Source organism: Pelodiscus sinensis, chromosome 19, assembly GCF_052426305.1.
Source record: "Pelodiscus sinensis isolate ZL-2025 chromosome 19, ASM5242630v1, whole genome shotgun sequence".
Lineage (NCBI taxonomy): Eukaryota > Metazoa > Chordata > Testudines > Trionychidae > Pelodiscus > Pelodiscus sinensis.
The window spans coordinates 31,050,168-31,067,132 of NC_143070.1; the positions used below are offsets into that span (position 1 = coordinate 31,050,168).

Here is a 16,965-nt window from a genome sequence, read left to right on the forward strand (position 1 = left end):
TTACAAGACTCTGCACAGCTCAGTTCTAATCAGTGGGTCTTCCCTAGAGCCTGGAACATCAACCACGGCAGCGTCGCTCTTACGCCCAGTGTAGACACGGCCTGAGAGTGTCACAAACCAGCACCAGACACATTCCTGGCTAGGACCAGTCCCTAAAGCTCAGTGCTAGTAAAAAACCCAAACACCCCCTGGCTACACCTACCCTGCAGACTTCTTGCTCAAGAACTGTTTTGTGCAAAAGGTCTTGCACAACAGTGTGTCTACACTCCCATGTGCTGTTGCACAAGAGAAGTGCTTTTCTGTAAGAGCGCCCATGGCAGTGTGGAGGTTCTCCTGCGCAGGAAAGCTCTGATGGCCATTTTAGCCATAGGGCTTTCTTGAGCAAGAAACCCCTGTTGGCTCTCCACACTGCCTCCTTGTGGATGAGTTATTGCGCAAGAGGGCTTATTCCTCATGGGGAGAGGAATAACCCTTGTGCAAGAAGCCCTGTTTTCTGATGCTGCACTATAAATTTACATGTGCAAGAACGTGCGTGCAATGTAGACGCTCTGCAAGTTTTTGCGCAAGAACTTCTCCTCTTGCACAAAAAGCCTGAAGTGTAGACGTAGCCCTGCAGTGTAGACACAGCCTGAGAGAGACAAGGAAAGGAAGTGGCCAGAGCCTCCCGCTATCAGGCTGGCCCTCAACAGGACGGGCACGTCTACACAGCACCCTCACCTCCAAGTAACCTGTGCAGTGTGATTGGCTGCCCAGGGCCCCCGGGAGAAGGTCTGTGGGGAGTTTCCAAGGCAACAACAACATTTCATAATCTACACTCATGTGACTGATTTATTCCTCCACTAGCAAGTGTCTCTGAAGGGATAAGAAATGCAGGGCCCAGGTGCAGGGAGCTGGGTCACATTCTCCTGCCTGAGTCTCAGTCCTGGCTGAAGCCTGGCTACAGAGAGAAGAGGCCAATACAAATAGCCCCATGGCAGCGAGGGAGTCAGTACATGGGTGGGTGGAGCAGAGAGCTGGGCTCTAACTCACTAGGGGTGTGTCCCATAGCTCAGAATAAGCGATGCAATTGGGTAGGTTATTTCAAGTCAATTTTGAAATAGCTTATTTTGTAATTTGACGCTGGCTACACAGCACTTAGTTCCAAATAAATCGCTGTTCCGAAATGTCCCTCGCTCCTTGCACCATGAGGTTTGCAGGGACGTCGGAATAGTGAGCCCGTTATGGTTTGAAATAAGGGGCTTGCTCTTAAGACGCATCAGTGTGATATGAGCACCACGTCTCCTAAACCTCCGAGCTAGCCGGCCCACGGGTGTCAGTCCCACAAGTGGCTCTTTCAAAAAGGAGCCTTAGGCTGCCACAGAGACGTTGTAGGGTCTGGAACAAGGTGGGTGGGGCAAAGGGAGTGGTCACATGCAGGCAAATTAGCTCAAGTGAGAAATCCCTTGCTTTGTATGCAAGAAGTAGTGGGATTGATACCTGTGTTCTCCAACTGCAGCTTTGTCCTGGTTCCTAGTTTTCACTGTCAGTGGCCCCCTTCTACTTCTTCTAACCTGCTCTCCTAAAATAGACAGACCTGGTTCCCCTTTCTTTTCCCCCAGCAGTTGCCATGCTGCAAAGCAGAGAGTGGCGATATCAACCCCAGCACCCCATCAGGCTCTGTGGTGCAATGGAAAGCACGTTGGCCTTCTAAGCTGCATTGGTTAATGTGAGCCCAGCTAGACATTCAAAGGTTGTAGGTTCAAGTTCCACAAGAGTCACTTTAGCTGCTTCCTCATTTCCGGGGTGCAGCTTTTACAGACCAGTTAGTCCTTAGGCTGACACTGGGGTGGGCTGGCATCCAGGCAATTCCCAGTAGACCCCAGTAAGGGTGGAGGGAAAGGCTGGGACTTGGGGTTTGGGGCGGGGGTGGTTCTGAGAGGCTGCTGGTGCCGTTAGACCCTTTTGTCCCTCCATGTCTCCTACTAGTGCTGTGCAACAGGCAGGCTATGTCTACACTGCACTGTTCTTCTGGAAAAAGAAGTGTGTGAACCCCAATTTGCATAGCTTTTTCTGCTTCTTTTTTTGGAAGAGGCTTTTCCAACATTTAGCCTGTGTACACTGGGCCAAATTTTGGGGAAAAATTGACTGTTTTGGAACATCCCTTCTTCTTCATAAAATGAAGTACACAGAGATATGAAAAAAGCATGTCTGCTCTTCCAAAAAATTTTGTGGAAGAGCAGATGTGTTCTCTAGACTAAAGCAAGGTGCTGGCAACAAGAGATTGCGGCTGCCTCTTTTCCCTGGGTGTCAGTGCACCATGCTGGCCACCAGCCACCTTGACCAACCCTCAAACCAGCTGGATGAGCCAGCCCACGTCACAGTGAGTCACTAGTGTCCCTGTCAGAGAAGAGCCATTGGCAGCTGCAGAGACATCCCTTCAGCTGCCGGACGTGCCTTTCTGAAAGGGCTATTTGTGAGCTGTGTTCTGGTTGGCTGGCTAGCTCAGTTGGTTAGTGCACAGAGCTAGTAATGCCAAGGTCATGGATTCAAGCCCTGTGCTAGGCACAGATATGTTTGCTGTGGTGACTGTTCTATCCCTTTCCTTAGCTGCCTGCTATGGACAGGGAAGCAGAAACAGGCAAAAGACTGCAAGCTTTTCAGGAAACAGGCCAGAAAACTGGTAGGAGGAGGCTCCAGCCTGCACAGACCCAGTGGCTGAAAGGCCCTTGGCCTGGCCTTCTTTTCCCCAATAGGAGGGAAAACTCTTCTCTTCCCTCTCTTGTGGGGTCACCTTTGGGCCTGCTGGCTCAGCTGTTTAGAGCTTGATGCTAATAATGCCCAGGTCATGGGTACAAGCCCCATGCAGACTCCACAACAGCCAAATTAGTTTTGTTTCTGCGCCTTCCGAGAGAGACAGAGAGCATGGTGCCTCCTTATGGGTCCCTGGACTCTAGGGAAACGCTCAGCTCCTGCAGCCTCTGCCCCTTGCCCAGCACCCCATGGCTCAGCCCTACCCCTGGGGGCTGCCCTGCTCCAGTGTGTGATAGGAGTTGAGTAAGAGGATGGAGCGTCTGGGCCTGCCCCCAAAGGTCCATCCATGAAGGGCAGAAATGTTGGGGATATGATGTGGGTCACTCCTCCCAAGGCACACAGCCCCCCCCCCCCCCCGTGTTGGGAGCAAAGGGTCTAGAGAAGTATTGGGGGGGGGTCTTGTTCCCTGCTCTTGCTCTGCCTTGGGCAAAGAATTAGTAACCGAATATTTGTCTAAGTTTATGTACAGAAAAAAACTGACAAGCATGTTTCTGTGGGGTAGTGGTTATCGTGTTTGCTTAATGTGCAAAAGGCTCCTGGTTCAAAGCCAAGCAAAAAGTGGGAACAGGGGGTTCTGCTCCTATTTGTGGCTCCCCAGGTAAACACAGCCCCCGCTGCTTGGGGATAAGCCCAACTCCCAGGCTGAGTAAAGGAAGGAACAACAGGAGCCCTGCCCTAGAAAGGGAGGGGCCAGTGTGTGTGAGTGCATGGCCCAGACAGACAGCCCCAGGGTGCAAGGACAGAGCTGCCTGACATCTCTAGTGGTCCTGAGGGGGGGAGACATGGGTGTTAGCAACATGCTCATGTGATGCCATGTTCCAGCACTGCCAACAGGGAGTGTTTTTTGTGGTCACCTGATTCCCCCCAACTGTAGCCCTTGTACCTGCCCTGTGGCAGGATAGAGACCCAGGGCCAGGGGAAAGCAGGAAGAGCCCCAGGATGCAGCTCATCTCCCCTTTTCTCCTGCAGTGCAGGTTGTGAGAACAGCTCTAAGCAAAACCATTAACTTGCAGCAAGTAGCCCCTATTGGAGCATGCCAAAGCCTGGGATTGAACCAGGGACCTTTAGATCTTCAGTCTAACACTCTCCCCACTGAGCTACTTCTGCTGCAGGATGCAGAGCTTTCTGGCCTGTGTGGCCTGTAATTCTCTGTGCTTGGCTGCTGGGAGTGTCTCCCAGTCAGAGCCTGCCTCTGGCACCCCAGCCCCTCCCTTCCCTCAACCCACAGGCCCTCCCTATGATGGAAAAGGGCAAAGACTTGGCAGATTTCATTAATACAGATGAGGGTGGTTTCACTGACTGGGAATCAAACCCAGGCCTCAACAGTGAAAGTGCTGAATTCTAACCACTAGACCATCAGGGACACAGGAACAGGGGGCTCTCCTTATCTACACTAGCCTTTCACAGGCCACTTTCTGTCCCCTTCAGGAGGAGGCTCCATTTTCCATTGGCCAGAGGGGACAAGAACAGAAACCAAACAGAACATCAGAACAGCCAGACTGGGCCATGCCAGTTGTCCAACTAGCCCAGGATCCTGTCTCACAACAGCAGCCAATTTAATTGCCCAGTGGGAATCCTCAGAACAGACAATTGTTAAGTGATCCCTCCTGTTGCCCATTCCCAGTTTCTAGAATACACCAGCTAGGGACACCTGCCCTGTCCATCCTGGTTCAATGCCATTGATTGACCTTCTCTGCATTAAATGATCCAGTTCTGTTTTGGATCAAATGTCTTGGGCTGCGCAGGCCTTGAGTCATGGCAAGAGCTGGAGGGGAATGGGGAACGGCTGCACTTTGGAATGGGAAGGGGGTGTCTGGCACCATAAAGTAGAACAGTTTCAAAATCCTTTTCAAGGAGGGCACCATGGCTTAGCTGGCTAAAGCACCTGCCTTATAAACAGGAGATCTTGGGTTCAACTCCCAGTGATGCCTTATTGTAGCCTTTGCTCACATTTACTTATGCCCTTCTGGGACGCAGAAGAGGTCTCTCCTGGCCACCCATGGAACTGCTGGTTCAGGAAAAGGCTGAGTGGGGAGGAGTGTTGGGAAGAAGGAAACAAGTGAGAAGCACCTGATGCCCACGTACCCTGACTCTCTACGGCTGCAGGAGCTGCAGTGGTTGCTCCCTCAGGCTCTCTAGGACCTGACCTGACCCCCTGAGGGAATCACAAGGGCGTGTGGTGCTGGCTCTCCTTTCCCAGGAATTTGCAGTCAGAGCCCTGCCTTGCCAGTAGCTTCTGCAGGGGCTCCAGGCTTGTGGTTTCCTTCTTCCCAATACCCCTCTCAAATCAGCCTTTTCCTGAACCAGCAGTTCCATGGGTGACCAGAGGAGGCCTCTTCTGCGTCCCAGAAGGTCATAAGTAAATGTGAGCAAAGGTTACAACAAGGCACCACTGGGACTTGAACCCAGGATCTCCTGTTTATGAGGAAGGTGCTTTAGCCAGCTAAGCCATGGTGCCCTCCTCCAAAGTTGCTTTAAAATGGCTCTTTATGTTTCCAGATAACACTTTTGACTCCCAAAGTGCAGCCGTTCCCCACTTCCCTCCAGCCATTGAGCCCAGGCGGTGTCTGACCCCTGGGCACAGACAGCTACAGCTCTGTGGGGAGGGGACTTTGGCTTCCTTGCCCATGGGATGCCGTTGCAGGGAGGGCTGCTCAGCAGGGCTGGGGTTCACCTTTTGAGGAAGAGAAGAGTATTTGGGTGCAGACTGGCTAACCTAGTGAGGAGGCTTTAAACTAGATTTGATGGGGGCAGGTGCCCAAAGCCCAGAGGTAAGTGAATCACATGGACACCTGGGGGACGGGCCAGAAATGGGAGAGAGCAGGGGCTGTAACCGCAGAGATAAAGGAGGGACGCGGGACCACTGGGAAGCAAAATCTAATCCATGTCTTAGGGTGTGTCTAGACTACCTAGTTTTGTCGACAAAAGTGGACTTTTGTCGACAAAACTATACCAGCGTCCACACTACCACTGAGTTCTGTCGACATAACGTCGACAGAACTCAGCAGTTTTGTCGACGCTGGTAAACCTCATTTTACGAGGCATAACACCTTCTATCGACAGAGTTTCTGTCGACAGAAGGTGTTATTGCATGTAAACTGTCCTTTGCGTCTACACTGCCATGTCGACAAAGCAGTTTGCTTTGTCGACAGAACTCAATGTAGTGTAGACGCTCTTTGTCAACAGAAGTTTTGTCGACAGTATCTGTCGACAAAACTTCTGTCGACAGAAGCCTGTAGTCTAGACGTACCCAAAAGGGCGTCACAAGGAGGAAGGGGGGAAATTGTTCTCCTTGGCCTCTGAGGACAGGACAAGCAGCAAGGGGCTTAAACTGCAGCAAGGGAGGTTGAGGCTGGACATGAGGAAAAACTTCCCACCTGTCCGGGTGGTGAGACACTGGAATAAGTTGCCTAGGAGGGTTGTGGAATCTCCATCCCTGGAGATATTGAAGAGCGGGTTGGACACACATCTGTCAGGGATGGTCTGGATGGTGCTTGGCCCTGCTGTGAGGGCCGGGGACTGGACTCGATGACTCTTGAGGTCCCTGCCAGTTCTGTGGTTCTGATGGAAGTGAAGGCAGAGAGGTGACCAGAGGGGCTCGTACCAGAGACTAGTGGGGGTGTGCAGTGCAGGATGAGGGAGGCAGAGGGAAGGGGCAGGGGAGAACTAAGGGGAAGGTGGAAGGAGTGTGAGGGGAGGGGGAAGGCAGCTGGGGTGAGGGTGGGAAAAGGAAAGGGGCTTGTGCTGCAGGGAGAAGGGTGGGGCAGGAGGAGAAAGGGGAAGCACCTAGGGGTGGGGGAGGGAGACATATACTGGGGGACAGGGATGGGGAAGGCACCAGAGCAGATGAGGGGGAGGGAAGATTTGATCCTCAGTGGGTGGGGAGGTGAGGGAAGGGTGGGTTCCAGGGGGCTAGAGAGGTACCAGGGGAGAGGTTAAAGGCAGGGGGCAGAGGAGGAGCAGATGGGCTGGCAGCAATGGGGCAGGGGGAGGGGCAGGCACCGGAGCTAACAGGGGCCAAGGGCAGACAATTAGGGGGAAAAGCAGGAGATGCAAGGGAGGGGAGGGAAGACGACAGTGGGTGTGGGAAAGATGGGACAGACTGATGCTGGGAGAGGTAGCGGGAGCGGAAGAAGGGGATTATTGCGGGGGGGAGCAAGAGGAGCAGGTACCATGAGGACAGAGGGGGGTGAAGGGAGGGGCAGATTCCAGCCAGGATTTCCCTAGGACCCCCGGGGGGGAGGTGTACACCAGTGCTCCCTCCAACTGTCTCTATCCATGTGTGGAATACATTTTATGACGTGCACTGCGGTGCGCCCAGGAGACACACAGGCTGTGGCCATGTGAACGCTCTGCTGATCCGCTGGGAGGCTCCTGAATCTCCTCTGAGCGCGCAGGGCGGGTGAGACAGCAGGGCCTGGATGAGCTTTCATGGCTGGTGTCTATGGTGGTGCTGGTGGGGCTCCTCTAGCTGACCCACTAGTTTGTCAGCAGGGTCTGAGGGAGCACCCCCACTCCCGACAGCTCGTGCGGAGCCGGGTGGGGAAGGCGCCAGGCCTAGCTTGTATTGCCAGGGACACGCCTGCCCTGCCTGGGGCCCGGCCCACAGAGCTGGGCTGCCCGGGGATCCGTTCTGCCTGGGACTGGGCACAAACCACTGAGGTGCCATGTGGGGTCAGGAAATGCCGGGACCCTTTTAGTGTCTGAGTGACGGGCAGCAGCAGAGCTGGGCTGGGCCTGCCTGGGGGAGGGGACCCTCAGCACCGAATCTGTGTCCATTCCCAGCCCCGGCACCTCTCGGCTCACAAAGTCCTGCAGCTCCACAGACTAACAATACATTTGTTGTTGGTCTCTCAGGCGCTATAGGAACACTTGTTGGTTTTTGAGGTTTTTTAAGATACAACTGCACGTGGTGCCCTCTGGAACCTCTGGGCCCGGCGATTCCCAGCCCCAGGACCTCCAGCCTATCTGGGCTCTGCCCGTCAGCTGGGAAAGTAATAAACGTGCTGGAGTCCGGCACCTCTCCCGTGACATGCCCTGCACTGGGGAGGAGGGGTGGGGCTGCCAGGTGCTGGTGAAGAGAGGGTGGGTGGCCCAGGGGTTTGCTAGCCCCACAGACCCCGTTTGCTGGCCCCTCTCTCCCGTGCAGAGTCAGAGCTGCCTGGGCCAGACGGAGCCTTTGGCTTGGGTCAGTGACGGCTGGAGCTGCAGTCACGGAGCTCTCAGGGCTGAGCCCTGCTGGGGACAGGGTGTGTGTGGGGGGGAGGGGGGGAGGCAGCCCGGCCTGCACTAGCTGTGAGGTTCCCCACTCGGAGCTGCCTTTGCCCAGAGCTGGTGGGACCTGGAGGGACAGGCCGAGGGCACCGGGGAAGGGGCAGCAGAAGTTGCTGGTGCCAGGTCCTTGGGGATGGAGCAGTAGAAGGAATGGCTGCACAGCAAACAGCAGCTGCCAGAACACGGGTCTGGGACTGTGTTTCAAAGACTTCACTCCAGCGCCCTGCTTTGTGCCTGGGAACCGGATACAAACACATGTTTCCTAGGAGACCAAGACTTTGAAAATCCATCATTTCCCAAGGTCGTTGTGTGACAACATCACCAGCATGACAGGCCAGTATCTGGGGGAGTTTCTGTTTTAACTGTGTTGAAGCAAAAACCTCACTCAGTTTACGTGGCTAAACAGATGGTTTGATTGGACAATAAAAGCAAAGTGAGCCAAACGTGATCCCAGCAGAGCTGGGCCCAGCGAGGCTGCTAATACAATCGATCTTAGTATCTTTATACCATTAACCAAACAGTCTGACTTTGGGGCATCCAATTACAGAAATCATCAATTAAACTAGGAAAAGCAAAGCCTTAGCAGCAGAAGATGGAGGCAGGTAGCAGGGAGTAAGGCTTCCCTTGAAACTGCCCAATGAACACATTCCAATAGCACATCTGTCTTGGCCTGGCACATGGGGTGATAGAAAGTTCACTCTGGTCTACGTGCAAAAGCAAAAACCTGAAATGGTTTCTGTTATACAAGATGGCTTCTAGCTAAATATGAAATGGTTTCTACAGTTTTTACAACTGTGTTGTTATTATTATAACTAATATTTATGCAAAATCAGCCATATTGGGCCAGACCCCTGGTCCCTCTGCCCAGTGTCCTGCCTCCTGCCACTGCAGCGCCTGGAGCAGCCAGAGGGAATGAGCAGAGGAGGGAATCGTCTAGTGATCATAGAATTATAGAATCCTAGGGTGGGAAGAGACCTCAGGAGGCATCGTGTCCAGCCCCCGGCCCAAAGCAGGACCCACCCAACTCAATCATCCCAGCCAGGGCTTGGTCCAGGTGGGACTGAAACACCTCTAGGGATGGAGATTCCATCCTCTCCCTAGGGAACCCAGCCCAGCGCTTCCCTACCCACCTAGGGAAATTGTTTTTCCTCATCTCCAACCCTGACCTCCCCCACTATCCAACCTGTGACCCACTCCCAGCGTCCGGCGCACAGAGGTCGGGGACACTCAGATCAGGCTGGCGCATCCCTGCCCGTCCTGGCTCAGAGCCACTGACGGAGCGACCCTCCGTGAACGGATCTTGCCCTTTCTGACCATGCTGTCACTTTGGCCTTCACCCCACCCCCAGCAGAGCCCCGCCGGCCGACTGCGCTGCATGAGGAAACGCTGCCGGGTGGGAGGGTCAGTCTCGCTGCCTGGTCACATCACTGGGTGCCCCTGGCTCCTGTGTGCGGTGAAGGGGAAATGACATTTCCTGACTCACGTTCTCCTCACCTGCCCACATTCTCCAGGCCTCACGTGGCACCAGGGGCAAGGAGGGGGTGGGAGAGGGGGCAGGTGACAAGGGGGAAGAGAGAGGTGAGAGGGGGATGGGGGGCAGACCCCAGGGGGCAAAAGGGCAGAAAGGGGAGGGTGATTATCAAGGGGGGAGGGGCATGAGGGTTGGGTGCCAGGAGAACAGAGATGGGCAAGGCAAGGAGCAGTCCCTAGGGAAGGATGGGGTCAGAGGCAAGCAGGGCGGAGAGCAGAGGGGCAGGCGCCAGGGGGCAGAGTGGAGACAAGGGAACAGGGGAGCACAGGAGGGGGCAGACAGTTGGGTGTGGAGAAGGGAGGGCATAAGGGAGGCAGAGGAAAGGTGAGTGGAGGGGCAGGGCCCAGAGGGGAGGAGAGGGCACCAGTGGGCTAGAGGAGGGGGGACGGGAAGGGGCAAACATCAGGGGGCCGAAAGGGGGCCAAGAGGGGAGACTTGCATTGGGCAGGTAGCTGGGAGAAATGGGCCCAGGGGGCAGGGGAGGGGAGCGCAAAGGAGCTGGCACCAGTGGTTTGGGGAGGGGGAGGGTGCAGGTGACAGGGAGGCAGAGGAGAGGGGAGGGGCAGAACTAAGGGGAAGGTGGCAGGGGGAGGGAGTGAGGGAAGGGGCAGGCAGAGGCAGGGGGCGAGGGAAGGGCTCATGCTGAGGCCTAGGTGGGACCCAGGGCAAGAGAAGGAAGGGGAAGGGAGTGGCTGGTGGCGGGGGGCTCAGAGCGGGGGAGAGAGAAATGCCAGCAGGACAGTGGTGGGGTGAGGGATTGGACAGGCACAAGGGACAAATTGGGCTGAGGGGGGCTGGGCATCAGGGGGTGGGAGGACAAGGGAAGGGGTGGATGCCGGGGGCTAGAGGGCACAAGGGGTGGGAGAAGAGGCAAGTGCCAGGGGCAGACAAAAGGGAGGGGGAGGAGAGGGAGCAGTGGTCGCCGGGGCAGAAGGAATTAAAGGGGGGGCATAAGGAAGGTGGGGGGGTAAGTCACATGTGGGGGCACAGACAGGCATGAGGAGAACTGAGGCAGAGGGCAGTGAGGAGGTGGGCACAGAGAAGGAGGCAGGGGGCAGGCCTTGAGAAGGCAGTGAGGGAAGGGGGGGAGGCACCAGGAGGTGTGGGGAGGGGAGGAAAAAGGGCAGGTGCCAGGGAGATTGAGAGGGTGGAGTGTAAGGACAGACAGAAGGAAGGGACAGGCCTCCACTTCCCCAGCCCAGCCCCTCCCCCAGGGCTCCCTAGGAGGGGGCAGGGCAGTGGAGGGTGGAAGGGAAGTGGGGGCAAGGATGGGGCCTGAGGCAGCCCTAGGAACAGGAGCCCGTGTGGGATGCAAACACAGAGCCCGGGGGGGCGGGGGGCAGGCAGGTGCCTGGAGCAGTCAGATTTTTTTTCCTCTCTAAGGTGGTGACCCTCACAGGCCCCCCGCTGGTGTTTGTGAAGTGCCCTGGGTGCCGGGCTCTGGGCAGTAAGAGACCCCGGAGAGCGCGGACCCTGGGCGGGTGGTGCTGCAACGTGTGTGCATGGCCCCTGGGCTCTCTGATCCCTGCTGGAGTGGGCCAGGCCCCCCCAGCATGCCCCAGGGCTCTCACAGCTGCCAGCAGGCTGGGAGCGAACACAGCTCAGGGAGGAGAGAGCTGGGCCATCAGTGCCAATGAGGCACAGCTGAGACGGTCCCTCCTGCAGGGCTCAGGTACCAGGCAGCAGCATTTCCTCACCAAGGAGAGCACGTCCCTGCTCTGCAATAAACCTGTCGCCCTCCCCTGCATTTCTATGATTAACTGCTCTACAGAACATCAGAATGGCAACAAGGGTTAGGCCAAAGGCCCCTCCAGCCCAGTGTCCTGTCTGCCCACAGTGGCCAATTTGGGTGCCCCAGAGGGAATGAACAGAACAGGGAATCCCCAAGTGACCCACCCCCTGTGGCCCATTCCCAGCCTCAAACAAACAGAGGCCAAGACACCCTCCCTGCCCATCCTGGCTAATAGTCATTCCTGGGTCTAACCTCCAAGAATCTATTAAGCTCTTTCTTGAACCATGTTAAAATCCTGGTCTTCACAACATCCTCCGGCGAGGAGTTCCACATGTTGACTGTGCTGCATGAAGAAAAACTTCCTTTGGTTTGTTTTAAACCTGCTACTTATTAATTTCATTTGGTGACTCCTAGTTCTTACATTATGGGGCAGAGCGGTGTTAACTGATGCAGGAGCAGGCAGGGAGGGGTCATATCTTGATTACCAACGATATATGGTAGAAAGTTGAAAATTGCAAAGGATGTATACAAATGTCCATATTGACGTGAGGGAAGAATAAAGGTCAATCATTCCATTTCTAAAAATAGATTTTTAATAAAAAGCTGTTGAAACATAAAGGAAAAGTTGTTGGGCCGCCACCTGGTTACAACAACAACAGTTTTTAAATTAGAAGACTTCTTTTTCTTTCATATTTGACATTGAGATGTCACAGTGTTAGAAAACTCTGACAGGTGTGAAAGTCCCCTTCTCCCTCCCCCACCATCTGCTCCCCCTGGGGCAGGAGACGAGGGAAGGTGAGAGCAGCAAACCTCACCTACTGTCTGGCCGTGTTTCGTACCAGCATCACCCTGTGCTGGGGTGGAGCAAACCCGGGGTGGGGGGGAAAGGCAGCCTGGGCCCTTTCCAACCAGGGGGTCCCATTCACCCGGCTTGGGCTGGGCTGCCAGGTGTCCGGTTTCCCACTGGAGGCTCCAGTTGCAAAGGGAAAGGGGCAGCGACCGGTTGGCACAAAACATCCAGGTACCTGCAGTAACCGGCCCTGCCCTGGGGGAAGAGCCGCAGCGCTGGGAGGGGCCAGTCGGTGCCGCGGGGTCACTGTCAGGGGCAGGGATTCCCCCCCGCCTGGGCCGGCACCGGGCAGATGGTCAGGGGAGCCGCATCATAACCAGTGTAGAAATAGGGGCGGAGCGTCCCGGAGAAGGTGCCAGTGAAGGTGAAGAGATGGGACCTGTCAGTCACATTGTAAAACGAGACCTCGCCCGCCTCGTAGTCCAGAAAAACCCCCACCCGGCTGGGCCTGGCGCTCACGGGGAGGGGGGTTGGGGGGGAGGTGAGGGCCTCGTATCCCCTGTACCTCAGCACCACGACCCAGTATCCACCCTCAGGTGTGAGTGTGACCCACCCCTTCCTGCTCACAGATTCCCTGCAAACCCCCAGTTCCCACTCAGGCTTGTCTCCCACCTCCACCTCCCAGTAACGCCTCCCGCCCGCGAACCCCTCGGTGCCCAGGACAATGGGATCTTTCTCAAATCTCTGGGGGTTGTCGGGCAGATCCTGGCGCGTGTCTCCGTCTCTCACACGTTTCCGATCCTCAGACAGGACGAGGTAGCGATTTGCCGTGTCTGGATCCAGCGTCACGTCCACTGGGGAGAGTCACAGAGTCAGGGCCGGGGGCAGGGGCGGGTCCCTGGGGCCAGCGGGAAATTAACCTGCCCCCCCGTTAATCGCTGTGCGGGGGGGGGCTTATTACCTGAGGGGAGTCAGGCCCCTCTGCCCGTGAGGAGACACAGAGCAGGAAAAGGGCAGGAGGAGCGGGGGAGGGGCGGCAAGCTGACAGTGGGGGAGGGGCAGGGTAATGCTGGGAGAGGAAGGGGGAGGGGCAGATGATGGGGCAGAGGGGGAGGGGTGGAGCAGAGGGAGCCACCATAGGGCCAATGTGGGGCAAGAGGAGCAGGCACAAGGGGACAGAGGGGTGAGGGAAGGGGCAGTCCCCTGGGGGGCTGGGTGGAGGGGCAGATGCAAGGAGGGCAGAGAGGGAGGGGTGGACACCAGGGGGCAGAGGGGGAGGAAGGGAGCAGAGGGGCACAGACAGAGGGGTGAGGGGAAGGGCAGGCCCTAGGGAGGCAGAGTGGGGAGGAGATGTGGGCACCAGGGGGCAGAGATGGGGTGGGGCCTACACCACAGGACCCAAAGGGGGGCCCAGGGAGGAGACGCCCGGCAGGCCGAGGGGCAAAGGGAAGAGCAGGCCCCAGGGAGGCAGATTCCCAGGAGCGCTGTGAGTGAGACACGAGGAGTCGTCCTTCCGCCCTGCCCTGCGCTGATCAGGCCTCAGCTGGAGTCTTGTGTCCAGTTCTGGGCCCCACATTTCAGGAGAGAGGAGGAGAAATTGGAGAAGGTCCAGAGAAGAGCAACAAGAACGATGAAAGGTCGAGAGAACATGAGCTAGGAGGGGAGGCTGAAGGAATTGGGCTTGTTTGGTTTGGAAAGGAGCAGACTGAGAGGGGACATGAGAGCGGTTTTCAGGTACCTGAAAGGGTGTCACAAGGAGGAGGGAGACAAATTGTTCTCCTTGGCCTCTGAGGGCAGGACAAGCAGCAATGGGCTCAAACTGCAGCAAGGGAGGTTGAGGTTGGACATTAGGAAAAACTTCCTGCCTGACCGGGTGGTGAGACACTGGAATAAGTTGCCTGGGGGGGGGGGGGGGTTGTGGAGTCTCCATCCCTGGGGCTATTGAAGAGCGGGTTGGACAGACACCTGTCAGGGATGGTCTGGATGGTGCTTGGCCCTGCCGTGAGGGCCGGGGACTGGACTCGATGGCTCTCGAGGTCCCTGCCAGTTCTGTGATTTTGACGGAGGTGAAGGCAGAGAGGGGCCTCAGGGAGGCAGAGGAGCAGTGACCAGAGGGGCTTGTACCAGGGGCTGGAGGGGGATGAGGGATGCAGGGTCAGGGGGGCAGAGGGAGAGGGGCAGGGAGAACTAAGGGGAAGGTGGAGGAAATGTGAGGGCAGGGGGCAGGTACCAGGGTGGGGGTGGGGGAAAGGAAAGGGGCTTGTGCTGAGGGGAGGGGGCAGGGCAGGAGGAGAAAGGGGCAGCAAGAAGGGGCAGAGTGGGGGAGAGACAAATGCCAGGGGACAGGAATGGGGAAGGCACCAGGGCAGATGGGGGGAGAGAAGGTTTTATTCGCAGTGGGTGGGAAGGGTGGGTGCCAGGGGGCTAGAGAGGCACTTGGGGAGGGATTAAAGGCAGGGGGCAGAGGTAAGCAGGTGGGATGGCAGCAATGGGGCAGGGGAGGGGCAGGCACTAGGGCTAACGGGGGTCAAGGGGGAGACAGTGAAGGGAATGGGAAGGAGGAGTGGGAGGGATGTGAAGGTGTCAGTGGGGCGGGGCTGGGGGGAGGGGACAGGCTGATGCTGGGAGAGGGAAGGGGAGGGGCAGACGAGAGGAGCAGAAGGGGGTAATGGCGTCAAGAGAAACAGGTACCATGAGGACAGAGGGAGGGGGGTGAAGGGAGGGGCAGGTTCCAGCCGGGATTTCCCTAGGACCTCTGGGGGGGTGTACACCAGTGCTCCCTCCAGTTGTTCCTAGCCGTGTGCAGAATACATTTTATGACGTGCACTGAGGCGCACCCAGGAGACACACGGGTTGTGGCCATGTGAACGCTCTGCTGGTCCACTGGGCAGCTCCTGACTCTCCCCTGAGAACACAGGGCAGGTGTGACAGCAGGGCCCGGACAAGCTCTCCCGGCTGCTGTCTGTGCCGGTGTCAATGGGGCTGATGCGGCTGCCCTGGCTGAACCACTCGGCTACGTCTAGACTGGCCACAAATTCCGGAAAAGGGATGCAAATCAGGTAAGTCAGCATAGGGAAATCCGCGGGGGATTTAAATATCCCCCGTGGATTTAAATAAACATGTCCGCCGCTTTTTTTCCGGCTTGGGGAAAAGCCGGAAAAAAAGCATCTAGACTGGCGCGATCCTCTGGAATAAAGCCTTTTCCGGAGGATCTCTTATACTCAGGTAGGAATAAGAGATCCTCCGGAAAAGGGCTTTATTCCGGAGGATCGTGCCAGTCTAGACGCTTTTTTTCCGGCTTTTCCCCAAGCCGGAAAAAAAGCGGTGGACATGTTTATTTAAATCCGCGGGGGATATTTAAATCCCCCGTGGATTTCCCTATGCTGACTTACCTGATTTGCATCCCTTTTCCGGAATTTGTGGCCAGTCTAGACGTAGCCTTAGTGTGTAAACAGGGTCTGAGGGAGCCCCTCCCCTGGGACAGCTCATGAGGAGCCGGATTGGGATGATGCCAGGCCCAACCTGTATTGCCAGGGACACGCCTGCCCTGCCTGGGGCCTGGCCCACAGAGCTGGGCTGCCCGGGATCCGTTCTGCCTGGGGCTGGGCACAAACCACTGAGATGCCATGTGGGGTCAGGAAATGTTGGGGCCCTTTTAGTGTCTGAGTGACGGGCAGCAGCAGAGCTGGGCTGGGCCTGCCTGGGGGAGGGACCCTCAGCACCGAATCTGTGCTGGGGTTTGCCAGGGCTCAGCTCTGGCCCCTCTGGGCTCGTCAGTTCCCAGCCCCGGCACCTCTGGGCTCACAAAGTCCTGCAGCGCCCACAGACTAACAGAGAGACGACTGATAGAAATGTAGCCGTGTTAGTCTGGTGTAGCTGACACAAAATTAGTATCAGAGATCCTAATTCAAGCTACCTATTCCATGCCACGTGTAGCCACGGGCCGGAATTTAAAAATGGTGGCGTCTGGGAAGATGCAAATGAAGCCCAGGATAGCCTAGGGGGCTAGTGTAGACATACGCAGAGAGATGACTAGATTTGCTGTTGGTTTCTCAGGTGCTACAGGAGCAAGCGTTGTTTTTTGAGGGTTTTTTAAGATACAGACTCAATTGGCCCCTCTGAGACCTCTGGGCCTGGCAGTTCCCAGCCCCGGCACCTCTGGGCTTGGCCCATCAGTTGGGAAAATAACAAACATGCTGGAGCCCGGCCCCTCTCTGGTGACAGGTTAAGCCCTGGCCACCCCCACACGCCCTGTGCTGGGGAGCAGGGTGGGGCTGCCGGGGGCTGGTGAGCAGAGGGCGGGTGGCCCAGGGGTTTGCTGGCCCCTCTCTCCCGTGCAGACAGAGCTGCCTGGGCCAGACGGAGCCTTTGGCTTGGGTCAGTGACGGCTGGAGCTGCAGTTACAGAGCTCTCAGGGCCGAGCCCTGCTGGGGACAGTATGCGGGTGAGGGGGAGCCCGGCCTGCACCAGCCACGAGGTTCTGCACTCAGAGCTGCCATCGCCCAGAGCTGGTGGGACCTTGAGGGACTGGCTGAAGGCACGTGGAGGGGGGCAGCAGAAGGTGCTGGTGCCAGGCCATTGCGGACAGAGCAGTAGAGGGAACGGTGGCGCAGCAAACAGCAGCAGCCAAAACATGGGTCTGTGGGACTGTTTCAGAGACGTCACTCCAGCGCCCTGCTTAGTGCCTGGGAACCGGATAGAAAAACACGTTTCCTAGGAGGCCAAGACTTTTCAAATCCATCATTTGCCAAGGCTGTTGTGTCACGACATCGCTAGCGCGACAGGCCAGTGTCTGGGGGAGTTTCTGTATTAATGGTGTTGTTATTATAATTAATATTTATGCAAAAT

The 16,965-nt window shown here is 56.6% G+C and overlaps 1 protein-coding gene and 1 non-coding gene across 2 annotated transcripts in view; both read right to left on the minus strand.

Annotated features, from left to right (window-relative positions):
- Positions 1–3,824: 3,824 nt before the first annotated feature.
- On the minus strand, positions 3,825–3,897 carry TRNAF-GAA (transfer RNA phenylalanine (anticodon GAA)). The gene has a single exon. It is a non-coding gene; the product is annotated as a tRNA-Phe (tRNA).
- An 8,386-nt stretch (positions 3,898–12,283) lies between these two features.
- LOC149522921 (butyrophilin subfamily 1 member A1-like) overlaps positions 12,284–16,965 on the minus strand; it is a 38,918-nt gene continuing 34,236 nt past the window's right edge. The window contains exon 7 of the mRNA XM_089771151.1: positions 12,284–12,971. Within this exon, the coding sequence (XP_089627277.1) occupies positions 12,427–12,971 (545 nt within the window). The 3' untranslated portion in view covers positions 12,284–12,426. The remainder of the gene's footprint in view (positions 12,972–16,965) is intronic.